Below are 24,875 nucleotides of genomic sequence, written 5' to 3'. Positions count from 1 at the left end.
TAAGTCCAAGTATCTAATAAGCTATCCAAAAAGTCCGATTATTACATTCCCATGAATATTCGTCTACCATCCACTTCGGATGTACACAGTGATTCTACCAGCATTTTCTCAGCCCCGTCAAGTTTTTTAACTGCTATTCTATTCCTCGAACGTGATTCTGACAATCTTTGCGGGCTCGATGAATGAGCCCAAAACAGGCGCAATCTGACCACCGTTGGTGCCGACATAAAGTATCTGTTGATCTTTGCTCAATCGAACCGAGCTTGCACCTGCCAGTTGTGTGGATACTTGACCACCCGCAACGAGGGAGATCTGGCCCGAAGGTGTGAGGCGCACAACAGAGTTCTGGGGAGCTGTCGGGATATACGCAGTGCCATCCGTGGTCATCTCGATGTTATCTGGTAGGAACCCACTAGCAATGATTTCAAAATCTCCGATTGGTTTGACGTCCTTGTCCACCTTGACCTTACAATACACCATCCGTGTAGTGCCGGTATAGTACACATAGTCATCAAAGACTGTCAGGGCATTCACACCCAAAGGAAGAGCCTGGCCCTCTGCCGGAGCCATTGTAGTATGATTCAGTGCGACAGAATAGTCTCCTGTTTTGGTGTCGACCTTCCATATAATTCCCTTGGGGCTATCGGCAATGAGAACCAAGTTCGACCCCCGTGAGAATGTGACCATGCCATTCGGAGCATCCGCATCGGGCATTGCGACGATCTCTGAGGCCTTTGGTGATTCCAGCGCGCGCTCGCTCCCCTCGGCCTCGAACTTGGTGAAGTCCAGTTTATGGAGTGAGAACGAGCCTGCACCTGGCTGGAAGGTTTTGGAGGAGAAATTACCCACAACAACTGCGAAGATATCGTCGTCGATTTCACTGATTCCAAAGCAACTTGTGACGTTGGGGAACGAGTAGACTAGCGTCGCGTTTGCGCTCGTGGTATTGAAAAGCCAAACCTCGGGGGTGTCTAGACGCGTGAAAAGAAGGTGTCCGTCTGACCGAACAACCATATTGTCGATCCATGAGCCATTGTTGGGAAATTGAAAGACGTCCTCAACTTTCACATTAGGTTGCTCATTGCGGTAGGGCACTGCAGATATCTCTTTCAAGGTATCCAAGAAAGGCCAGGTACCTAGAACTACTGGAAGAATAGCTAGGCCGCTGTGCAAGGTGGTATGGAAGTGCATGCTGTCGACAATGATCGGATGTTGGAAAGAACAACAGTGAGGGATGTCCTGGTTAGCTATATGCTGCTACAACATCAGCGCCAATGGGCCAAGAACTTGAAAATGCTCAGCAAATTCATCTGTCATTATGTTTTTGTTTTTGCTTTCCAATAATGCGGGAAGCCCATCCGCATTCCTCGGCAGGGATGTCTTGATGTTGCCGAAGCCAACCCCTACATACCCTACATAGTAGTTAGCCATACATAACCATGCATTGTTCGGATATACTTATCAACAATGAGAAAAAGACAAACATCACTAGGTAGACAAGCGTATTCTCAATGTTGTGGGCTGGTTGAGATTGGACTTTAATTTTCTTATTCCCAATAGTGGTAAAAGTATGTAGGTATCAATAACCATGTTAGACGCAACTAAACATACAGATAGCTAGTGCTACGATTGGTTGGGAGAGTCGGGCTTTGTTTGACCCGCACCTCACGAAACATATATCTTGACTTGAAGGACATATATTTCAACAAATATATATATCAATTAGGAGCTTATATTTTATATTCTAACCCTTAGAACCCATTAAACTAACCTAAGAGAGCCTATATCCGGTGAATATAGAGCAGCGAGCCCAATATTTAATATCTAACCCGTGCTTGTTAAACCCCCTTAGACCATTCTATATATATATATATATATAAATTTTTATATTATATTATAGACAGATGTTTCAGGCTCTTGATTTTGTTATAAAAGAAAAAGTCAGGCCAAAAGGACTAGAATTGAGTGGTTAGGGGGCGGTGAAATAGAACATTAATTAATGTGACCGTCTCAACTAAATAAAAGAAGGGAGATATTCACAACTGTGAATATTCCCTACTTTCTTTGGTATTATTTTCACAGATGACTTTGGAATGGCTGACCCTTGGGAAGCCGAGCATAGCCGTACATGTTCATTGCAGCCCCATCTTTCTGCATCTGCTGCGCCCATTCCCCAAGGCCTTTCATGAAAACTTCCATGTTGGCGTCATTGCTCAGGTCAATAGGTTCTTCATCTTGTGCGATCTGCAACATTTGTGCGCCCGCAGCGGGGCTTGTCTTAAAGAAGTCCTGGGGATCAATCTTCTGTTGGATCGCACCCTGAACAGTTCTGGCAAGCAGGTCCTTTGGCAGGCGAGGTTCCTGGGTAATAGAACGGCCAAGACCAACGCCATCAACTGTGTCAAGGGCCTGGACCATTCCAGAAGCTGTGCAAAATCCCCCGGTCACATAGCTGCGGGTGCGCTTGAGAGCCGGAGCGATGAGGTCTGCGAATTCCAAGAAGAATGATTCTCGTTTCTGCGAAGACTCCCGTTTGTGCTGGAAGGCACCAGCTTCATAAGTTCCACCAGACAATTCGACAAAGTCAAAGTTCGTGCTGTCAAGGATCGCACATAGCTCCTTTGACTCCTCGGGGGTGAATCCATGGGCTTGGAATTCCACCGAGTTAATCTTGATTCCAATGATAAAGCCGGGATTCGGGAGTGCTTGACGAATAGCCTGCGCAATTTCCACAATAATCCGTGCACGATTGGCCAAGCTGCCACCGTATTTATCTGTCCTCTTGTTCGTTGTCTGGGACAAGAATTGAGCGAGGAGATACCCATGAGCGGAATGCAGCTGAATACCATCATACCCAGCCTTTTGTAGATAGACGGCTACGTGAACAAAGCGGCGGATAATATCCTGAATCTCCTCCTCGGTGGCCGCGTGGGGTTTTCCAAATGCGCCAAATTTCTCCATGACGAGCTGGACATCGCTAGCAGAAACTGGGTTGGATTGCAGCTTCTCAAATGTCTGACGACCAGGATGGCTGACCTGACCAACGATCAAACTTCCGTGCTTCTTAGCGGCAGTGGCCAGTTGTTTGAATGCCTCAAATCGTCCACCAGCAAATGGATTCTCAAGATCGATGATCATGTTTCCCGGCGACTCAAGCTGGTCGTATGCAATCATAATGTTGCCGGTAAGGATAAGTCCAAATTGACCCTCCCCCCACCGACGATAAAGATTGATGAGATTTTGGCTGGGAATACCTCGAGCTGAAAGATCAGTTGGAGACCAGGAGGCCATTCTTTCAGTCAAAGCGGCCTTCAAAAAGCGATTGGAGGCTTTGCGCTGACTGAATTCAAATTGAATTGGCGTCCCAAGAGGTGACACGTCGACAATTCCGCTGGGAAATCTTGGAGACATAGTGAAACAATGTGATTTATACCAGTGATAGCTGTAATCCGGAAGATAATTTATGTTTAATAATTGAGGGACATGGCTTTTATATTCTCAAAGTACAACCCTTGGTCACTAATTCAGGCCCACCTAGTTCCACCGTGGATCGGCAGTCTTTTCGGTCAGAAGTCTGTCAAGGGAATGAATTCCGATCGTGATCCACTCCACGATACATGTAAGCATCTTGTTAACTATCTAAGATTGGAACTATCCCCAGATACTCCTCAGATATCGTCTAGATGTTTGGTATCATGCATTTCTAATCTATATACATCTGCAAGCAGCATCAATTCACAGGGAGTTAATGGTCCCGAAGCCGTTTTCCTTTTTCAATTCTTCTTCAAATAAGATTTGTAATCATATATTCCCTGATATTGCCCAGGTTGGTGTGACCTCTCATTGGTCTGCTGTGTTGCCCACTCATCCAATACAATCTTCTGCATAAACTTGAGTACCTGGTACATTATTTTGTATTGAAAGGCCGAGAGTGATTGGAGATAGTGACACATGAGTTGCTACTGGTCGCATTGGACTGGGTAGCTCGGTGTGGTTGATGCGGGGGAGAAGATAGAGTGTTTCAAGCGCAATGAAAACCGTGAAAAGCATTAAGGCGTCAAATAAATATGCATTAATGAAGAGTCTCAAAAGGAAAAGCCATGGGCATCTGTGTCCAGCGTGTTACGTGTGTCCGTTGTCTGTTTGTGGTTATGCTCAATGCAAAAGACCAACAATTGAACGCTATGATATCAAAGGGATGAAAGAGAATTATCGACCAGCTTCAACCATACCATGTCAGAACGAAACACGGAAAGAAAAGAGAGAGGGAGAAATGCCACTATAATAAATATCAAGACATCGGTAAAACGCCGAGGTCATATAGCCGAAGAAGCCGAGCCCCACCTTTTTCAAGACAAAAGAATCCCTGACCTTTTGGATATTCAAAGATTATTTGAATCGAAACAGCCGATTCTTCTGTTACCTATGGAGACGGAGAGTCCAGATCGGCCTCGCACGCGGGCAAAGAAAGCATGCCTGTCATGTAACTCGCGTCGCGTGCGGTGCAACGTCTTAGAAATGCAGCCCTGCCAAAACTGCGTCTCATGGAATCTCGCTTGCGAAGTAGGGGTTTCACGTCGCGGAAAGTATGCAAATCATACATAATTGTTCGAGTTTATACTCATTCTAGGTAGATATCCCCGGCGAAAGAAAAAGGTATCGGCTCGAACACCCACAACGCCCAATGACACAACAAATGCGTTGGATTCCCGAGTTATACAGGGACAATTTCCATTACCCGGACAGAGATCTCAGTATCCACTCACTCGTCCCGCAACAGCGGAGGATGCGATTCATAAAACCGTCTTTCTTGGCGAGTCAAGTCCTCTCACCTGCGTTGTAGACGAAGGGCGACGATCTCCAGACAAGGGGTATGCATGCAGTATCCAAAAAGGCCGACTCCACTACTCCATCTCTGAGATTGGTGGCATAACTGGAAGTAGCCAGGATTCACTGGGGTCCCGCCGCAAGCTGATACATGATCGCCTTACCCGGGAAGGGGCTCTCGTATTCCCATCGCCTGCTGTCTGCGAGACGTTACTTCAAGCTTATTTTGACTGGCTCCACCCATGTTTTCCAATCCTTGATCGGGCAGACCTGCAAAGTAACTATCAAGATGGCAGGCTGTCACCTTTGCTCTTCCAGTCAATGCTCTTCATTGGTGTGAGCTTGTGCTCGGATACAGATTTGAACACTACGGGCTTTAATAATCGTTACCAAGCCAAAGAAGTATTTTATCAACGAGCAAAGGATATATATGATTCAGGATGGGAAACCGACACGGTTATAAAACTGCAGTCGTTGTTTCTCCTGAGCTTTTGGCGTGGAAGCCCAACCGAGGAGCGTGATGTTCGATTCTGGCTTGGAGCTGCTATCAGCCTTGCCCAGAAAAAGGGCATGCATGTCATGTACGCGTACCTCATTTAATTGGGTCTGAATATACATTGACTAGAATAGGTCGAAATTGTCCTTCCTGAATACACGGGACCAAAAGCTTTGGAAACGAATCTGGTGGGCTTTATATGTACGCTTCTCGTTTCTTAATTTGTACTCATCAGCCCCCGGAATTAACATTTTATTAGGTTCGTGATCAACAAACATCAGCAGCTTTGGGACTGCCACCTCGAATACGTGACGAAGACTGTCAAATCGCAGATCTTGAAGCCGCAGACTTTGAGGAAAGCGAGCCTATGGGACCTCCTACAATATTCCGCACACCACCCAAAGTACACGTTCCTTACGTGATTGGAATGGCACAACTGGCCAGGCTATGTATAATATCCTAATACATTGGTACATTCGCATTTGCTAACGGTTTTATCTCTAGTGCGGGAAATAGTTTGCAGCCAGTATCTACCTGGTCGATCCAAGTTGGGCAATGATGCTCGGCCAATGCTTCGTCAACGTTTAATTGACTGGGAGTCGCTCCTCCCGAAGGAAATGCATTTTCAAATGCCCATGACTAGGGAAGCAATGTTCCTGGTTGGCATGCTTCATATGGCTTACAAGTATGTACTGGTGCACTAGTAGTAATAACCGAGACCCTTTCCGGCTAAGATCCATACAGCAATTTGTACATTCTCCTATACAGACCCCTTTTCTTGCAACCCCCGTCCAGTCGGTGAATCCAGAAGGAAATGCCGCCCTGGATGCAGCAACACGAAGCACACGAATTTTAGAAGATATGCTCTCAGAAAATTTGGTCCAACATGGATCAGTTCACTTGTAAGTTCTTCTAACCACCTCGAACTATATTAAGACTAACCCCCAAAATAAATGAAAAACAGAATTACCCACACTTTCTCGGCTTTATGTATACACACCATTCATTTCGGACGGGTAACCGGCACAGCCCGGAAGTTAGCAGAACACAGGGCAAAGTTATGCCTCTTGGGCTTGAAGGAATTACAAAAATCATGGGACTTGGAGAACTGGGTCCTCGATCTTTTCTTCAGATGCTTGGATGATCGCACTGCTCGCGATCTCCGATTAGCTGACCCTGCTATGTCCTCAACATCACAAACAGGCGATGATCGAAATATCGAGGAGATACCACCTGCGTCTCCTGCTAGTGGTCCATATAGACCTCGTTCGCCTAACGCAGGGGAGGATCTCTTACAAACTCCTAACATGGTATCTCATCATAATCCGGGGGAAGAGGCGACAATTAATATGGACTGGTATGAGCTGTTTAACGTGGAGGGTGATGATGTGATGGGCCTTGCTGGCTCATTATCGAATCCAGACTATTTGAACCCACAGAACCTCGAGTTTCTGTATCGATTCCTATAGTACTGCAGTTTCAATGCCAATACTAATTCCCACTATCTAATTGCACATATAACGTGAAGATCTGTAGAATTGCCGCCGAAAATGGCTGAGCTGATGACGCCGTAGTTCATGGAAAATGGTGGCGTCTGCTTTCTCAAATTGTGTGTATGAATACTTGGGCTCTTATAATATTTATTGTATATGTGATCAATTTGATAGACCTAATTCCGCAAGAATGGCTTCATTGTGCTCCCCAACCTGTGGAACTGAGCCCATCTGAGCGCCATATCCGGCTCTTTCAGCCGACATGCTAGATCCAGGAGGCAAAAGAGCAGGAATGGCTCCCACGGGGGTATGAACCTTGGTCCATCGGTCTCGTGCTTGAAGCTGGGTATGGTCCCAAACATTTCTCATGTCATTGACACTAGCGTTGGCGATTGACGCTGCGTCTAACCGAGCTATTGTTTCGTCTGCCGTAAACTTCGAGAACGCATCATGAATGATAGATTTGAGCTCATCCCGATTTTGAGTTCGCTGTGAGTTGCTGGAGAATCTAGGATCCGTGGCTAGATCTGGCTGCGAGAGGACATCACTGCAGAAACTGACCCATTCCCGCTCATTCTGAATGCCCAACATGACTGACTGGCCATCACCAGCTTCGAATGGTCCATAAGGGTAGATGGCTGCATGCGAGGCACCTGCTGGTACCGGACCTGGGGCATTGTCGAACGCATAGTACATTGGGAATCCCATCCATTCCACCATACTTTCTAGCATGGATATGTCAATCTGACAACCTTGGCCATCTTTACCACGCTGGAGTAACGCCGACAGAATGTTGGTGTAGGCGTACATTCCCGCAGCAATATCGGCGATAGAGATACCAACCTTTACCGGCTCTTTTCCAGTGCCCGTGACGGATAGCATTCCAGCCTCGCTCTGAATTAGAAGGTCGTAGGCTTTCTTGTCCCGATATGGGCCATCTTGTCCATATCCAGAGATATCACACACAATCAAACCAGGGTGTTTCTCTTTCAATGTTTCATGGGAAAGCCCCAGTCGTGCACTGGCACCAGGAGCCAAATTCTGAACGAGAACGTCGGCCTTTTCGAGGAGCTTCATCAGGACGGCATGGTCCTTTTCGCGTTTGAGGTCCAGAGCCAAACTCTCTTTGGAGCGGTTTGTCCATACGAAATGCGACGCTAGCCCACCCACTCGTGTGTCATAGTGTCGTGCAAAATCCCCAACACCTGGTCGTTCGACCTTGATGACTCGAGCTCCAAGATCGGCAAGTTGTCGCGTGCAAAAGGGCGCAGCAATAGCTTGCTCCAGACTAACCACGGTGACTCCAGCCAGAGGCAAAGGTCTGTGTGCAGCAGAAATCGCGCTAGAGTAAAGCCGAGACGTGAGGTGTGATCCTTTTGCAGGTTGAACCGCCCCCGACAGGGCATATGGCCGGGAAGTGAGTGAGAGGAATGTTTTCATTGTTGGCTGGGCCTTGGAACCTGGCGATATTGGTGTGAATTTGGACTCCAGAGACAGCTAGCTACCTTATAGATATGGGAAATTGATCTGAGGTTCTGAGCTGCCGAGTCCCCAAACAGTCGACGCGGAAAGACCTCGGTCAAAATGCCGATCTCCATATACATAGCACATGCCAAGCCCGACGAGTCGGCTGTATGCTTAAGAGTCAAGTGGACACAATTGATGACATCGCTGTGAAGAACAGCCTCCATTCAGGTTTGTCAGGCCAAGAGCTCACCTGAATAAACCCAATAATAATACTTTGTACGGAGTACTTACATCGAGACCAAGCCTTTGTTGTCCCTGTTTTGTCGAAATGACGCTCGGGGAGTGACCGGAACATATATTCTGGTAACTTCTCAAAATATGCAGATTTCAAGTCTACAAGGCAACAGGCAACACCCGTGGATATGAACTTCGCTATATCTAAAAATCAACTACGAATGTCGAGGCAAATCCATCTTTCCTCAAGCTCCGATTTTGACGAACGCCAAGCACACGGGAAATCCACGTGTCCAATAAGGCGCGACGGGGAAGTTTGTGGGAGTTAAGTGGCGGGGACCCCTGAAAGAACCTCGTATTCTCGCAATGTGTCTGCTTTTTGCGCCTATCCATGCAATAAATGTAACATATCCCGATCAGACAATATGGTCGGTGTTCCACGCAGCAAGGGCTGCTTGGCGTGTATTCAGCGGCGGGTTAAAGTAGGAAATCTCCAGTCATACACTATTTCCTTTTCGTTGTCCCTTTTTTTTTTTTTTTTTTTCAAGGTAACACTCTAATCCAGAGTCCAGTGCGATGAAACTCAGCCATCATGTCAATATTGCGAGAGAAGAGGGAACGTATGTCCAGGCTACACAAGGAACCGGAAGTTCTATCATTTCTCTGCAAGCAGTCAGCACCCTTCAAGAACCGCATCCCCCCCGACACAATCAACATCAAGTATGGCATTGGTCACAACAAAAGAAGCCCATCAATACGGCACGATTCGCCGGGCGTCTATGGATGATGCTCTAATCCCAGGATTGGTGTCCAAGGCGCTAGACCGACAATGCAGGAAGGGCTTTTGTGATTTTGTGGACGCGGTGTTTCCGAACATTTATTACAGCTACAGCACCCGTGTAGAACTTCCTTGGTTCGAGATTGCTCAGTACGACCGAGGTGCAGGGGCTGCAATGGAGTGGGGGTTTCGCAGCCTTGGGAGCTTGCAACTAGGCAGAGTAAATGGCAATCAACGACAGATTCTTGCCAGTCAGGAAATGTACGGCCGTGGACTGCGCTATCTTGTTCAAGCTGTCAGAAATCCTGCTACAGTTGGCACGGATGATACCCTTGGAGCCGCAATCCTGTTAGGCATTTATGAGTTGATGAATGCAACAGAGGAAAACTCGTGGCTGCTGCATTCACGTGGGATATCTCATCTCTTACGTCTAAGGGGTGCGAAGAGGCATGCGAGTGGGTATGGCCGTACTCTGCTCTTATCTTTTCGAGGACTTCTAGTTTATGAGGCCTTCACTCGGGGGGAGGCATGTTTTCTGGAAAGCGAGGAATGGAGAGCAACTCTTCCGGAGACCCTAGAAGACGAGGAACGGCGTGGCAAAAGCTGTGGCCTGGGCCAGCTCATGGATTATGCATTCAATGAGATAGCTCAGTGCCCGGGGTTTCTTGCCAAGACCAAAATTCTGGTCGCCTCCTCGCGAACTACCGATGCAGAGAGAGAGGATTTAATGGCTGCAATCAATAGCAGCCGAGAGGTCCTGGGTGATGTGGAAATCCAAATACTGGCTGGGATTAAGGCTGACCACGAAGGGAATAAGAAAGAGTCTCGGGCTTTCTTTGGATTGATTCCCCGTTCCATAAAAAATGCTTCGGTGAAATTCACACTCGAGGGTGTTCATTCAGCGATCGCACTTCTCCGACAGTTGTCAGTTGTGCTAGTGTCCGATCGGAGTCGACAAGAAGCAGTGACACCGTGGCTGAAAGTCGGTCCGTGTAAGAAGGACTGGAAGGTCATGAAGGATGCCGGTGGAATTGCTTGGGCCCAAGAAGAGATTGGATTAGACCCAACAAGTCCACAGCAACAGGGCAGTCCGAATGTCTGGCATGACCGGATCGCCTTGGCAATGGGGATGCCAGAAAAGGTTTGACCAATCCACACATTCAGGGTAGGCTATCTATGTAGTCTTGATCCGACCTCAGTTTCTGCGCCTGTGAGCCATAGTCGGAGTTTGTTTCGTCCATTGCGCAGATTTGCTCTGAGTGGAACGATGACTGAATTGCTGTGCCGCAGTGTTAAGTGGTATTCCGAGGTCTAAGTGCCGCATGTGCCGATTTTTTGCGCAAATGACTCGCAATTGGTCAAATTTACCTGGAAAGGTCAAAGGAGTGAAAGCGACCGTGCTGTTCTGAGAAACTGGAAGTCACGGGGATACGGTCATGTGCGGTCATGTGCGACAATCAACATCAACCATCAAAAAAAAAAAAACCTACTCCATACCTGGGCACTTTTCAGATCGACGGGAAATGACATTGTCACAGCCCACATGGGGCTGGGGGTCCACCTGTCCACTTTGGCAATGAAATCTGGAGTGAGAAGAAAAGAAAAGAAGGTTCGACGGCAATGCTGGTGTTTCAAATCCGGCGATCACCGGAATAAGAGAGGGCTGTGACATCGCAGTGAAGTCATGCATTGCGAGTATTCTGTACTTCCGAGGTCCGTCCTCCTTGGATATTGTATTTTGTGCATTGCAAGAGATTATTTTATTCTGCCCCACTGCGTTGGATTGGATTCTCCAATTATATGAATTGCGTTGCCTGGTCTCCAGCCTTCCGTGTCTTACACTTTTCAACACTCTCCATGTTCTGACCGTACACTTAAAAGGGGGTGGGGGGGGAATGCATATTGATATTGTGTAGGGAGTACGGAGTAAGACATTTTATGTTGGTTCTTCATTTCATGCCCTTCATGTTATGCTTACATGACGAAGTATACAGTCCTACCTTGGTATAAAGTCCTTTGCAGGCAGAATTTTAGCCAACGCTAGCCTGTACAAAGAAAACCATGTCAAACACGCATGGCGCAGATCATGGTAAGGTGTGATCGATCGTTCCTGGAGGAAGAATGCTGGGGCGCTCCCGTCACATTTTCGAAACCGGCGATCATCCCCACCCAGGGGAGGCAAGTCGTCATACAATGGGGTACCTACATCCGGAGTATGCACGATACAAAGTACAATACATGTGATTGATGTATAACCCCATCTTGGTACATCTTCCTAATGTATGATTTGCTCCGAAATGCAACGCAACACGGGTACCTGGGAGTCTTTGCGGGTGCCTGGGCGGCCCAAGATTCCAGCCACCGGTGCTTGCGTGGCCCCCGAAGTGGTCATTCATTCGGATTGGTCACGATGAATGCTAAGCATTCTGTTGGACACTAATCTAAGCTTAGCTGGCCATTGGGAGTGCTCCGGATGGACCACCAACGTCATACGGGACTGATTGTAGCGAGAAGCCGCCTACAGTTGCCGATCAGGATCGGCCCAATCATCATCATAACTAATCCACAGGTCTTGCCACGGCTTGCGTGCTCTCGACTTTTGATGTTTCGAGAAAGGCCATCTATTCTTAGTCCAAAGTCAGAAACAAAAAAAAATCACAAGGATATATATAGGGTCAAATTCACCTTCCGGTTAGTTACGAGAATGGCCATACCATCAACTAGGCTCACCACATTACTTTGATATACTTTGTACACATTTTCAAATCAATTTCAATCAATATTCGTTCCATATATCCCCAATAATGCCTTCCTCATTGACCTCTAGCGAGCGATCTGGCTCGGTCAAGTCGCACCACAGCCCAAAGACTTCCCTTCAAAGCAAGGCCGACCCTAACATGGCCCTACATGAACAAGAACCTAGTACGTGCCCCCGTAAAAATGATCCGTCTTAGTCTGCAACATCCTCTGATAACAAGTAGCCGCCGTGAACCTCGAACCTGGATCTCGAGATACATTCTCACTGCGAAGCATTCAACACAAGGACCGGGAAGGAAAGCTCATCAGTAAGTCACCAGTCACAATCATTTTTGATGGGAACTGCACTCTAACCCAGCAATAGCCGATCCCGATCTCTCCAATCCAACACGCAGCCGACTCGAGCGCCCACTTGACACTATCCGATCGTTCGATGCCGCCATCGACGCACATCGCAAACAACAACGCATGTGAACGAGGGATCAAGACCAAATGGTCACCAGAACGCAACGAAGGAACGCTTTGTAATACCAATCTCAATTCGAACGTGGGGTGTTGATGTATAATTATTGTGTGTATAATGGAGTCATGGGAATAATGAAATTCGACGTTATTGTGCTTTCGACCGTTTTCGATCTAGAAAGCGTACCAGTTTCATATGAAGATGAGCGAGGCGGTAGAAGTTCTGTCGCTGACATATGACCAAGTTACATGTGAATTCTGCTTTCAAACCATAAACCTATTGGGATTCCCAAGAGACATCTCCGATAAATGCAGGGCATCACCTTTTTGGTCATTGGGTTCTGTACAAATGCAAACCCATGATTGCCACTTGGGCGAATCTTAAAAGAAAGCTATAGTTACAAAGTCGATTAACTTACGACATGAGGTCCCAACAAAATCCATATCTCTGCACAAAGTACCATACTGTTAAGAGAATTCCACTGGGCTATAATCTTTCCAGAAATTTCCACACGTGGCTATCTTCAAAGGGCAGTCATCCAAACATCGAGCAAAGTTTGGCGCTGCAAACTTATCTATATAGAAGAACGGAGCCGATTACCGGAAGCCGGGCTAAATAAATTCCAGATATGGTCGAAGTAATGTAGAATCGGAGAAAACCCGACATGATCTACATGTAGATCTTTTCTAGACTAAAGTGGCCCGAACTATATAGCGATTCCTAAAGATACTTCTACAGGCATCGTCAGTTTATAAGTCAATTATTAAGCTGTTATTTTTCGTATTCATATGAAGTATCCATACTCCGCACCACTCAAACCTTTGCCACTGTCACTTGTGCAAATGACAAAAGGAACAATCGCAAAATAAATACTTATGCAAAGGCAATTTCAGTGGATCAATCATGCAGAGAAATCATTGACGTGATCCAACGTGCGTAGTTTTCTTTGGTTATCTTCTCCTACCAAGCAATGCCGTAGATAGACTATAGTCTCAGATTGCCTAGCGCCGAATAAAATTAGATCATTTCGACAGAGAAAAAAAGTTCGTGAAGGAGAAAAAAAAAGCTAAGTGCCGGCGCTATCCTAACAAGCCCCACCACCACCGCGTCAGCCGGATATTTTCGATATTTTCTCTCTTTTTTTTTCACTTCCATTCGTTTGGGAATACTATATTCTTATTTTATTACTGTATGACCTTTGGTAGCTGCTTATTCTGACATGGAACTACGGAACTGTATATCTAAATATTTGTGTAGGTCGATATAGAACTGCAGACTATGTAAAAGCCAAGTCCAATCAAATTGTGTGGAGTCCCGTTCCTCTTTCTAATATTATTCGCTCGGACTACATGAACCGATTCGTTTTAAAGCCCTAATAATGCTTTATTTTTCAGATAGAGGGAGACTTATCTCCGGCCTGAATTGACATGGCGCCAGTGGCCTAAGCCTATTGAACAATGGCTTCCAGGCACTTGACCATATTAGGCCCGTTAGCTCGGCTATACGCGTCCTTTTTATAATTTCAGGTAAATAGAATTGGACTATCTGACACTATTAATATTACTCCGTACTATTAATGGATTTGAAGTCCATGGATCCCCCATCTTTGGCTTTAATTCTCTCATTTCGCTGTTCCCTCGTTTGACTTCTTCTCTCTGTTTCCTTTCAATCCAATTATCCCAACTATATCCACTCGCTATAAATCTTTGCGGTATTACATCCGCAAAACGAAAACCAATCTTCACCATGAAATTCTCATTGGTGGCGCTGGCAGCCTTGGCTGGGGTTGCCGTTGCCGATTTGGATCCCATCGTCATCAAGGTACAAACCTCTATATACATGTACAGAAATCATGATATATTCCAGTACTAAGGCTATCAATAGGGCTCCAAGTTCTTCTATTCTAGCAATAACACTCAGTTGTACGTCCAGATAGGCTGATGTCTCTTGAGTTCATTGACTAACGATAACAGCTTTATGCGTGGAGTCGCCTATCAAAGTAGGTCATTCATGCCATCAATTCAAAATCTCAATTAACTGTTTCAACAGAGGAAAGTACGAGTAGCAGTGGCTACACTGACCCTCTCGCCGATGCCACCGCTTGTGCGCGTGATGTTCCTATCATGGCTGAGCTGCGTACCAACGTCATCCGTACCTATGCCATCAACGCTTCTGCTGACCACTCGGCGTGTATGAAGCTCTTGTCTGACGCTGGTATTTACGTTATCTCTGATTTGTCCGATCCCAATCAATCGATCGATCGAAGCGATCCTTCGTGGGAAACCGATCTCTTTACCCGATACACCAGTGTCGTCGATGAACTTTCCCAGTACAACAACACTATTGGTTTCTTTGCTGGAAATGAGGTTTCCAACACTGTCGCTACTTCCGACGCCAGCGCTTTTGTCAAGGCTGCTGTTCGTGACACCAAGAAGTACATCAAGGAGAAGGGCTACCGCTCTATGGGTGTTGGATATGCTACCGCCGATGTGTCCGCTATCCGTGCGGACATGGCTGACTACTTCAACTGCGGAGACTCTGATGACACTATTGATTTCTGGGGATACAACATTTACTCGTGGTGTGGTAATTCTACATACGCTGAATCCAAATACCAAGCTCGTACCGAAGAGTTCGCCAATTATTCCGTCCCTGTCTTCTTCGCCGAGTACGGTTGCAACGAGGTCACCCCCCGCGAGTTCACTGAGGTGAAGGCCCTGTATGGCGATACTATGGCTGAGGTCTGGTCCGGTGGTATTGTGTACATGTACTTCCAGGAGGCCAACAACTACGGTAAGAAGAGTGTTCCTTTCACGCATATAGGCGAAGATAACTGATTCGAGTCGCAGGTCTGGTTTCTGTTGTCGATAGCACCAGTGTCAGCACCATGGCGGACTTCAAATACTATTCCAGCGAGATCGCCAGCGCAAACCCCACTGGTGTCAACAAGGCCTCCTACACTCCCACCAACACCGCCCTGCGAAGCTGCCCTACCGTCGGATCCGCGTGGGACGCCAAATCCTCCCCTCTGCCCCCTGTTGCCGATGTCGATCTGTGCGAGTGCATGTATGATACTTCCGGCTGCGTTGTCGCCGGATCCCTCTCCTCCACCAAGTACGCCAAGCTGTTCAGCACCGTCTGCGGTTACACCGACTGCAGCGGACTGACAGCCAATGCTACTACCGGCGAGTATGGCGCTTACAGCATGTGCACAACTAAGCAGCAGCTTGCCTTTGCTTTGAACAAGTATTACGTTGAGCAGAACCGTGCTGCTGATGCTTGCAGCTTCGACGGATCAGCGACTGTCAAGGCCACTACCAAGGCCACTGGCACTTGCTCTACACAGATGAAGGAGGCCGGAACTGCCGGAACTGGAACTGTCACTACCGAGAATACTGCCACCGCTGGCTCTAACTCTGCTTCCTCGACGGCCTCGTCGACCACGTCCAGCAGCGGTGCCATCGGCTTGCACTCCAGCTCATCCTTCGGCTCTTTCCAAGTGGCTGCCTGCATTACCACTGCACTGCTGGCAGGCGTTGGAATGATCGCTCTGTAACTGAGTTGATCTTGGCTCGTGCATCCTCGTCGCATTTGGACTACGCATCTCTTTTCCCTTCTTTTTGCAACACTCTTGAACACAATCCTTGGAGCAAGGCATGATCAACATAGCTAGTATATAGCACTATGTACATCATGACTTGATTGATATTATTTCTGAAAGAAGTCGATATTTTATTGTCAAGATTGAATTTGATTTGTATACCATTTTCTCTAAACCTTTCTTTATTTCAATTTCCCTTGTTTCGATTCATAATTTATCCCTATCCGCAAATATGTTTTACGGCGACCCAGTGGATTAATTTTATGACCTTCAAGGCTAGGGGAGCTTTATTCCAAACCGTCATAGCTATTATAATATCGATCGTTCTATCCACAAGGCTACAGGCAATATGTTCCTCTGCTATCCATGTGATAGTTGGTATAATGTCTTCAAATATCCGACAAAAGGAAGCCCCAAGAGGTTCCTTTATCACTGTTGGGGGACTGCTGCTAAGGTGGAGAGAAAACACAAGAAGAATCCCTAAAGTACTCAACCTAGACAACCAGAGTTTAGATACTCTGTAAAAGCTATCCGAAGAAAGCTCAGCCTGTCAGCAAACATTCATACATGGGACGCTGTAGGGGGATCCCACCAATTACTATTCATGAGCCACAAGGTTCAATTGCTATATAGCCTTCAACAATTATATCGGTATACTCATGTAATCCTGTGTCTGATCATTGATTGGTTATGGCGATAGTGCGCATCACGGACCCCTTCATTCAACACATTATTTCATGTTGTAATCGTGTTGTTGCATGACCATCCGCCTCCTCCAGTCCAGGATGGCAAAGCAGACCATCCAATCCCTTCGATATCATTAACGGAAAGATAGTTTCTCTCTACATATTACGCCAACTTTCTTAGTTGCCCATCTCCTATCGCCGCCTTAGCATCTCAACGAAAAGTATGGATCTGCTCACTGTTTCGTTTTGTTTTGTACAGAATCGATATCTGGTTTATTAGACATGCCAGGGAAGTCATCGAGCCTCAAAGCTAGTTGATAATCAAAGATTATGTACGGATGTTATTTGCTGAAGTACTTATTTATATCCTTGAAAGGAATCACCCCTGGACTCTTGCCAGGTCATATCCTGTTGAACTCGGATTCCATTCAACGGTACCTTATCCTCAGACCCATCGTCGGCATGGGACACATCCAGACGTACTTTCATTTTATTACGCGGCTCATTGGCCGGCCGTAGGGTAGAATTGTCCAACTCATAACCTGTAGAACGGTTGACATCGGTCGTTCGTGTTTTTTGGGTGCCAGACTGGCTGGAGAATTTGGATGAAACCATCAAGAATAGCGGACGCAGGGTCGGCATACAGGCGGATATAATACCCGTTGAGGATTCAACGATACACCAGGTGCAAGAGTTTCCGAGTGTCCAGGCAATATCCGTTGGGTTGAACTGAAAAAGGGTAGTAAAACGATAGACACTAGTGAAGATAACGCTATGCAGAAGAATCTAGTCAGTCCACTGTCACAAACTAGTAACGATATGTAAGGAAGGGGCACACTAACAAACTACCCAACAGGAAGATTCCAATGACGGACAATCGGTGCGTGATACTTGCGTGTAGTCCCCATACCACCCGTACCGGGAGAGACAGAATGAGAATATCGGTGATAATGTTAGGTACTGCGTTTCCGATAAACGAGGCTTTGAGGTTGATACAGGTGCCGGGAATACGGGTATCCCAAGCTCGCGCAATCGGTGTGCATTGGAAAACGCTCACAAGGATAATAGCCATGCCCCACGCGATCGATATCCCACCCAAGATGATCGAGGCAACGCGGATTTCTCTCGTGGGGAAGATGCGGCAGTACATGAGCAGAATAGAAACTTTGGTGATCGCTATTGTTGTAACGTAGATGCACTCGAATATCACCAGGAGCTATGTACATGGATATCAGCGGAAGTGTCAACCTCAATCTTCTATAATTTGAATCGAACCTTCGCAATCATTATAATATTTCCCGTCGGAAGGGTCTCCGAATGTGTCCCCATGCCATAATTGACTACTATTGAGGGTTAGCATCGGAATCAAGAACCCCCTCCCACGGCCAAGGGAAATATGACGTACAGGCTAACATCAATCCAACGAGAGTTAAGAAAGGAACCAAAGCAGCCAGGATAACATAATCATCGGGACCTGGCTGCAGGGACTTCTTCCACCGTGCCAAAAACCGTAAAATCACAAACACAACGCCCAGGGCAGTCATCGCGATCGTCCCGGCCCGATATGAGCCTTGGTAGCTGTCCTGGACATTGGTTGTGGTCATCGTGTTTTGACCTGCAAAACAGGTGAAGACTAAAACATCTTTTGGGCCTGATGCAGCGACATTTTTTTATTTAAAGAGAAGTGGTTTTTCTTACACCCCCAATTCTCCAAACAGACGGGTCACAAAAGATCCACTTTCAAGTGTCAGGATTCATTTCTATATCCACAGTTGAGCGGCAGTCCGTATAGCTAACTTTTACTATTGCAACTAGTACTATTACGGAGTACACCCAAACGAAATTCGAGGTGCTTTGGTGGATCATTATTGTAAAATAGGGCTAGCTCTGTTCGCTTTTTGCACAGGGGGAAATTCATGGTATTTCTCCGGTTCGTCAACAATTAAATTAATTCCACGTTTAAAGGTTATTCTGTCAACATTGTACGGAGTAGCTACAGGGGTTAATATGCTTGTTTGGACATGAGGTCTTAAAGTGGTGCAAGTTTCACCTCGTACCAAGTGATAGTAATATCATAGGCAACATTGCATGAAAGCCAGTTTCTTTCTAACCAACTGTGCGCATTTGAGAAATAAATACAACCAAATTGGCAGTGGAAAAAATACCTACGTAGAACAGGGAGAAGAATTGCCGATACAATCCATTTCGGGAGGTTGTACTGAGGACCCCATATATTCGTCGTATAATATATGATCTGCACGTCAACTTTTTACAGCAAATCAGAAACCAAAAACAAAAAACAGGTGGGAAAGGGTGTGTGTGTCCTCCAGTAAAGAAAGATGACCTTCTACATAACAATAATTGCAACGTGGGGCGAATCTCCGTCTAGCTAATTATGGATTGATGCGCAAGGCATTTCCAAGATTGGAAATTGCTACTCCGTACTTCGTAGCCATAGGTAGCCGACTACCGCATGGATACTGACTTTAAATACCAATCGGGGCCCTTTGGCGCAATCTCCGGTCGCTCTAACGGTTTCGCTAGTGAAACCGAGAGCCTATAGCAAGGCGATTCTCAGCCGCGCTCCACCATTGGGGCCAAACAACCAAAACCGTTAGGGAAAAAAGATGATAAGAATAGATTGAAAGGGCCAATCGTTAAGCGTAGCAAGGGAATGCGGATGCGGACACGGAGTATGGACTGACTGCCTAGTTCAGTGCATGGAAAGGGTGATCATTTCACTGGGATTTGCTGATACACCAGATCCACGTTGGACGTAAATTTATTCATATCTCCCCCAAACACAAACAATTGCAAGATAAATTACAAGATAAATTACAAGATGGCCACGTCTGAAATCCCAGTCTTTGTCTTTATCCCAGGCGCATGGCATGCAGCAGACACATTCGACGTTGTGCGGGATCTGATGCACAAGCGTGGACTTGCAACCGAAGCTATCTCTACTCCGTCTGTGGGCGCATTTACTCCAGATAAGGGGCTACACGCCGATATCGAACATACCCATGCCGTCCTTAAAGAGATGGTAGAAGCTGGTCGCCAGATCATAGTCGTGAACCATTCCTATGGCGGGATGGTCGGGGCCGGGGCTGTTGAAGGCTTGGGGTACTCGCAGCGGTGCAAAGTCGATCTTCCGGGCGGCGTCATCATGGTAGTGTGGATGGCTGCATTTGTGACGCCCAAGGGCAAATCATTAAAGGACATGCTGGGCGGAATCTTCCCTCCCTGGATGGTCATCAAGGTGAGTAGTTCACTTCGTTTATCCCCCATTTTCCTCTTTTGTCTTCGCACCTGACGAACCACATATAGAGCCCAGATGACGGTTTCTATTGGTCCTCTGGAGAAGAGACAATATTCTATAACGACATGTTCCCTGAAGAGCAGCAGAAGGCGATTTCCAAATTGAAGTCGCAGACGCAGAAGTCGTTCCATGAACCAGCGAAGCATGAACCTTGGCATGAGATACCTAGCATGTATCTGTTCTGCGACAAGGATGGAGCCATCCCGTTGGCTGGGCAAGAGAGCTTTGCTCAAACTTTGGGCAATCCAGTGACTTACCATGTCGATGGGTCTCACTCCGCGTTTCTGAGCATGCCTGAAAAGGTGATTGATGGGTTGGAGATTGCGTTGAAGGAAGGCCGCCAGCGGAGTGGGATTGCCGCCAACTAAGCTGAATGATGCATTGATAATAGTCAATCATTTGATCAAGAAATCATAGACGAGATTGATGTTCAATGACTTGGAGTAGAGATGCTGTCAACCTGGATTATCCAAATAATTTCACGATCTGTATTCCTATTTTTCAGCCCTCATTCCGGTCGATGCTTCGAGGTGTAGACATTCAAGATAAAACTGTCGTAATATCCCAGTGCGTGCTAGACGATGGTGGTTTAATTACATGTTACAAAACTAGGTGATTAATGTAATACTAGAAAGTTCGTCTAGCGTAAAACCAGGGCAAATATAGATTTGGATCATTTTTCGCCTTTCTTTCCTGGTGTCTCATGTCAAATTGTTGCTCGACAGGCTAGACGAGGCCAAGTCTCCATCAACTTCGTCTGAAAGGTTCTATTTCCAGGCAAATCAATACACACTCGCTAGAAAAGGTTAGCCCAATCCTTTCTACGCATGTCGGTAACTAGCTCATTTACCATAGTTATCAGACTCCTGGTAGCGCTCAGCCGGGGCAGGTGGAAGGGTGTACACGGCATCACCATTGCCGCTGTTGTAGTGCCTGCTGCCGTCTGGGTTTGAATAGTAGTAGGAACCATCCCTGATTTGTAGGAAATGCATGTCGATCGCATCCAACCACCAGAAGAGATAAATAAACACCAAATAGGAATGTGAGTATCACTCACTGGTTGGAATAATGGTAGCAGTTGGAGTTGGATACGTCCGAGCCATAGTCACGGGAGCAGTAGTGGTTACCCTGACAATCAGTAAGAGTAGATTTGGATGTTGGTTCTTGACTCACCTAGCTGGTAGTACCACAGTTCTTGTAAGAGTACCAGTTATTATAGCTATCGTAAGGCATTATGACGGTTGTTCGAGTTTGATTTCGAGGGGGAAGTATGTGGTTTTGAAGAATGGTGCGATAGATGATGGGAGAAGAAGAAGAGAAGAAGAAATAGGGCGAGGAAGTATTGGAGGTAACGGGATTGGCAAAAACACCTATATAAGATTCTTTTGCTACGTAATGATAAGCCGTCAACTCTACATGTTTACCCATATGCATATCCACGGATGTATGCATAAAGAACTTATATCTTTATCGGTACCTGTATCTAGACTCTGTTAATATAAGCTGAACCTTGTAGACTTGCTGTCAGATCGCTGAAGGAGTCTTTTCTATTGTATTTCGGTTTGTATGAGAAATAGCATTGCCGGGTATATATGGATAGATGAACACGCATTTGACTTAGTTATCACTGGCGACGTTTAGCGCACTGCTACTTTGAATCCCCGCCTATCCTTAGTTTGAGTGCCATTTGATCTCTCTAGGTAATGGTTCTTTTTTTATTGTTTAGTTTGATATTGATCATTCTCTGACTCTAGCTATACTAGCAACCTCTAAACCCGCAATTTCCGAAATTTATTGAGTCTCCACAGGCCGTACTTCGCGATGGTGACTGTTCCGATCACACACCCGTACTCCAAAAAGGATTACGAATGCCGAAGTACTCTCTTCAAAGAAGTTCACCACGTTCATTTCAAAAAGGCCGGCTACAAAAGTTGACACAGCGAATCCCAGCATACAGATCCCCAGTTGAACCTCAAAAACCAGGATGTGATTTCGTTGCACAGCTAAGATCGACTCAATGGTCTCTGTTATGCGCTCTACGTCTCCTATTAGAGCACTTGCAGACTCCACAATTGCGTCTGTGTTTTTGTAATATGCCTCGAGGAGATATTCTACTTGGAGGTGATCGTCTACCTCATGCGGTTGACCTGCCTGGCGATCCGTCAAGAACATAGTCACCATATCTCGGTCGTTTTCAAGAATTTCCCGTAGCGCCGAGCGAAATTGGCGGGCACGCCGCTAAATGGCCACGAGCCTTTTTCTATGATCCTGCAACCCGCGGAGAACAGAGTAGACAACATCTTCTCTTTTCGAATCCCGCAAAATATCTTCGACTTCTCGGCGGATGAGAATATGCTCAGCTTCAAAAGAGGGAATTACAGAGGCAAGCGCTGCATCCACTATACGTAGCTCAAATGGGAGTTTTGCCAAAACACCAGATCCAGGACCCCGTCAGAGTCTGCTCTGAAGGTCTGCTATGAAGACATTCTGCACCTTTACATGGCAGTCCTCAATTGGGAGAAGGAAAAGAAGCACTCCTTGTGCGCGAACGAGGAGTCGTAAAGTGAACATGCTAATAAACATGACGGACGGACGGACCAACAAATGTGGGATTCCCTCTGAGATAAGGTCCACGTTGTGTAGATCCAGACCATCTAATCCCCACTGTTTGGCCAGGTCATCTCTGATTTTTCGAACTTCAGATTCTTTGATAGAGCCATCGCGGCCCAAGACCATGCAACGCAACTCTATCGCCCCTATTGATGGGCTGTGGGTTGGGTTGGGCTTTGCGGAACACTATACGTGAGAGAGAGAACCTTGAAATGGATAACCTACTTAATTTACATAGTGTTTGAACTGAATATCAAACGAGGAAGATATTTCGGTAGTGTTCAGGTGGTGTTTAGGTGGTGTCCATTCGGGCGAGGTCATCTCGGTCTTCGTCATCGTGAACTTCCATTTTGGGACTAGTGTCGGCCGAATGCTGAGTCACCCATCGATGATGCCCTGGGTGCTGAACAATCGATCGAAGAACGTACAAGCGATTGATCATACATATAGCAGGCTTGTGAAACAAAAACTAACTTCAGTATGAATACCTCGACATTATTTCTTCTTCTCTTCTATCCATTCTACACTTCACGGTGATTCTCCCATCTCCGCTAACATCCAACTTTCCAACCCCAACCATGGTCAACATCCTCCAGCCGAAAATCGATCCCTTGCCTACGGGCATTGATCTGATAGGTAAAACTGTGGTGGTTACCGGTTCCAGCGCTGGAATGGGTCTAGAAACCATCAGACAGCTACTGCGACTGCGCGCCTCGACTTTGATTCTCGCCGTCCGCAATGTCGCCAAAGGTGAGGCCTGCGCAGCTTCCCTCCTCCAGGACTGTCGCATTCAACCTCACCATCCTAATCCGACTATCAAGGTCATGGCACTTGATGTTGATGATTACAACAGCGTCCAACGTTTCACAAAGCAGCTTCGCCAAGAGATTCCGGTGGTTCATCTGCTCATTCTCAATGCGGGTATCGGTCTGCTGAAGCTAGAACGCAGCCCGAGCGGCCATGACCGAACCACTCAAGTCAATTACTACTCCAACGTTTTGTTGATCGCAGAGCTCCTGCCGTATCTTGAGGCCGGTGCGGAGAAGACCGGCTTTCCTGCACGCATTAGCTGGGTTGGCAGCCGCGCACACGAGTCCCCAAGCCTCGAGAAGAAATCTCCTGTCAAAAATGGCGAAGGTGTACTTGCGCACATGGATAACGAAAAGGCGTTTGTCCGGTTCCAACGCTATGGGGATTCGAAGCTACTTTGCGTGTTGTTCATGTACAGTCTGGCGCCACGGCTGGATCCCAAGAAAGTCATCATCAACATGATGTGTCCAGGAATGGTCAATACCAGCATGAGTGATATTCTCCCCCTGCACTTGCGCTTGATTATAAATGTTGTCAAGTCGTTCCGTGCCCGGCCTGTTGAGGTGGGTGTCTGGATCATCCTGCATAGTGCGTTGGTGGTAGGCCCTGAGTCTCATGGCAAGTTCTTATCCGACAAGACCATCGCCGAGTAAGTGATCTTTTGCACTATTTCTTACAAGGGGGTTTTTTTTGCCCATAGCTAATGCATCGTCCGCTACAGTAAAACGGCGTTCATCCAGTCACCGGTGGGCCAGGAGATCCAGAAGAAACTATGGGAGGAGACAATTGCCGAGATAGGCACATTGACGACCCTTCCCACGGAGTTCAAATAGGCTACCCCGATGGTGTTCGGAGTGTTCCCAAGAGGTTGTAGATCACTTGTCTACCTCATCCAGGTGGAAGCCCTTAAGGCTTTAGTGTCTAGCACGAATCTATTCTAAGTATTGTAATGTTATTTACGAATGAGAGGAGCGAACGTTCCACATAGCAGATAGATGGGAAATGTAGATGGCCAAGAAGTGGAGAGTGGCGCCGAGGCGTCCGAGAGAGAGGGTACTTTGGATGATGGACTCGGTTTCAGGTTTATGCAGGTGGTTTAGATAGAGCGCGGCAGTAGGGAGCGACGAGAGATCAGCAGGATACTTCTCGCGCTATGACCGATTATTTATTAGGTTGCGGAGAGACCGAGACAGCCGAGTTCGCCGATGATTAGATATGTGGATGTTGAGAAGAATGTGAGAGCAACTGGTGGGGGCGGGACGGGCGGACACGTCGATACATTTATTCTTTCCTTTATGAGAAGAAAAGGAAACGCAAACAGAAGACAACCTATC

General features: G+C 46.7%; 12 protein-coding genes across 12 annotated transcripts; 6 read left to right on the top strand and 6 right to left on the bottom strand.

The window, feature by feature from the left end:
- Nucleotides 1-138: 138 nt before the first annotated feature.
- N7487_003490 (uncharacterized protein) lies at nt 139-1,191 on the bottom strand (the record flags this gene model as incomplete). The annotated part of the gene is made up of 1 exon (XM_056871237.1): nt 139-1,191. One exon carries the CDS (start codon nt 1,189-1,191, stop codon nt 139-141), a length of 1,053 nt encoding a protein of 350 aa, XP_056736021.1.
- Nucleotides 1,192-2,076: 885 nt separating this feature from the next.
- Nucleotides 2,077-3,411, bottom strand: N7487_003489 (NADH:flavin oxidoreductase/NADH oxidase family protein; the record flags this gene model as incomplete). The annotated part of the gene is made up of 1 exon (XM_056871236.1): nt 2,077-3,411. One exon carries the CDS (start codon nt 3,409-3,411, stop codon nt 2,077-2,079), a length of 1,335 nt encoding a protein of 444 aa, XP_056736020.1.
- Nucleotides 3,412-4,518: 1,107 nt separating this feature from the next.
- Nucleotides 4,519-6,792, top strand: N7487_003488 (fungal specific transcription factor domain-containing protein; the record flags this gene model as incomplete). Its single annotated transcript, XM_056871235.1, is given in 7 exon segments — nt 4,519-4,586; nt 4,635-5,408; nt 5,458-5,524; nt 5,583-5,772; nt 5,828-6,008; nt 6,028-6,225; nt 6,288-6,792. The coding sequence occupies 7 exon segments, from the start codon at nt 4,519-4,521 to the stop codon at nt 6,790-6,792; spliced, it is 1,983 nt and encodes a 660-aa protein (XP_056736019.1).
- A 186-nt stretch (nt 6,793-6,978) lies between these two features.
- On the bottom strand, nt 6,979-8,256 carry N7487_003487 (CaiB/BaiF CoA transferase family protein; the record flags this gene model as incomplete). The annotated part of the gene is made up of 1 exon (XM_056871234.1): nt 6,979-8,256. The coding sequence occupies one exon, from the start codon at nt 8,254-8,256 to the stop codon at nt 6,979-6,981; it is 1,278 nt and encodes a 425-aa protein (XP_056736018.1).
- A 983-nt stretch (nt 8,257-9,239) lies between these two features.
- N7487_003486 (uncharacterized protein) lies at nt 9,240-10,442 on the top strand (the record flags this gene model as incomplete). Its single annotated transcript, XM_056871233.1, has 1 exon — nt 9,240-10,442. One exon carries the CDS (start codon nt 9,240-9,242, stop codon nt 10,440-10,442), a length of 1,203 nt encoding a protein of 400 aa, XP_056736017.1.
- A 1,657-nt stretch (nt 10,443-12,099) lies between these two features.
- N7487_003485 (DUF2406 domain-containing protein) lies at nt 12,100-12,526 on the top strand (the record flags this gene model as incomplete). Its single annotated transcript, XM_056871232.1, has 3 exons — nt 12,100-12,217; nt 12,277-12,360; nt 12,417-12,526. The coding sequence occupies 3 exons, from the start codon at nt 12,100-12,102 to the stop codon at nt 12,524-12,526; spliced, it is 312 nt and encodes a 103-aa protein (XP_056736016.1).
- Nucleotides 12,527-14,261: 1,735 nt separating this feature from the next.
- N7487_003484 (glycoside hydrolase family 72 protein) lies at nt 14,262-16,071 on the top strand (the record flags this gene model as incomplete). The annotated part of the gene is made up of 5 exons (XM_056871231.1): nt 14,262-14,336; nt 14,400-14,437; nt 14,489-14,514; nt 14,565-15,308; nt 15,365-16,071. The coding sequence occupies 5 exons, from the start codon at nt 14,262-14,264 to the stop codon at nt 16,069-16,071; spliced, it is 1,590 nt and encodes a 529-aa protein (XP_056736015.1).
- Nucleotides 16,072-17,159: 1,088 nt separating this feature from the next.
- N7487_003483 (uncharacterized protein) lies at nt 17,160-18,406 on the bottom strand (the record flags this gene model as incomplete). Its single annotated transcript, XM_056871230.1, has 4 exons — nt 17,160-17,574; nt 17,645-18,018; nt 18,078-18,145; nt 18,208-18,406. 4 exons carry the CDS (start codon nt 18,404-18,406, stop codon nt 17,160-17,162), a joined length of 1,056 nt encoding a protein of 351 aa, XP_056736014.1.
- A 1,238-nt stretch (nt 18,407-19,644) lies between these two features.
- Nucleotides 19,645-20,489, top strand: N7487_003482 (alpha/beta hydrolase; the record flags this gene model as incomplete). The annotated part of the gene is made up of 2 exons (XM_056871229.1): nt 19,645-20,061; nt 20,130-20,489. 2 exons carry the CDS (start codon nt 19,645-19,647, stop codon nt 20,487-20,489), a joined length of 777 nt encoding a protein of 258 aa, XP_056736013.1.
- A 474-nt stretch (nt 20,490-20,963) lies between these two features.
- Nucleotides 20,964-21,354, bottom strand: N7487_003481 (uncharacterized protein; the record flags this gene model as incomplete). The annotated part of the gene is made up of 3 exons (XM_056871228.1): nt 20,964-21,093; nt 21,179-21,284; nt 21,309-21,354. 3 exons carry the CDS (start codon nt 21,352-21,354, stop codon nt 20,964-20,966), a joined length of 282 nt encoding a protein of 93 aa, XP_056736012.1.
- A 1,218-nt stretch (nt 21,355-22,572) lies between these two features.
- N7487_003480 (uncharacterized protein) lies at nt 22,573-23,067 on the bottom strand (the record flags this gene model as incomplete). Its single annotated transcript, XM_056871227.1, has 2 exons — nt 22,573-22,917; nt 22,966-23,067. 2 exons carry the CDS (start codon nt 23,065-23,067, stop codon nt 22,573-22,575), a joined length of 447 nt encoding a protein of 148 aa, XP_056736011.1.
- Nucleotides 23,068-23,309: 242 nt separating this feature from the next.
- Nucleotides 23,310-24,374, top strand: N7487_003479 (uncharacterized protein; the record flags this gene model as incomplete). Its single annotated transcript, XM_056871226.1, has 2 exons — nt 23,310-24,190; nt 24,263-24,374. 2 exons carry the CDS (start codon nt 23,310-23,312, stop codon nt 24,372-24,374), a joined length of 993 nt encoding a protein of 330 aa, XP_056736010.1.
- Nucleotides 24,375-24,875: the final 501 nt, after the last annotated feature.

The sequence above is a fragment of the Penicillium crustosum genome (genome assembly GCF_028827405.1).
Source record: "Penicillium crustosum strain IBT 35664 chromosome Unknown utg000001l_segment0_segment0, whole genome shotgun sequence".
Taxonomy (NCBI): Eukaryota; Fungi; Ascomycota; class Eurotiomycetes; order Eurotiales; family Aspergillaceae; genus Penicillium; species Penicillium crustosum.
The sequence above is the reverse complement of the archived record's forward strand: the minus strand, read 5'-3'. Positions and strand labels throughout refer to the sequence as shown.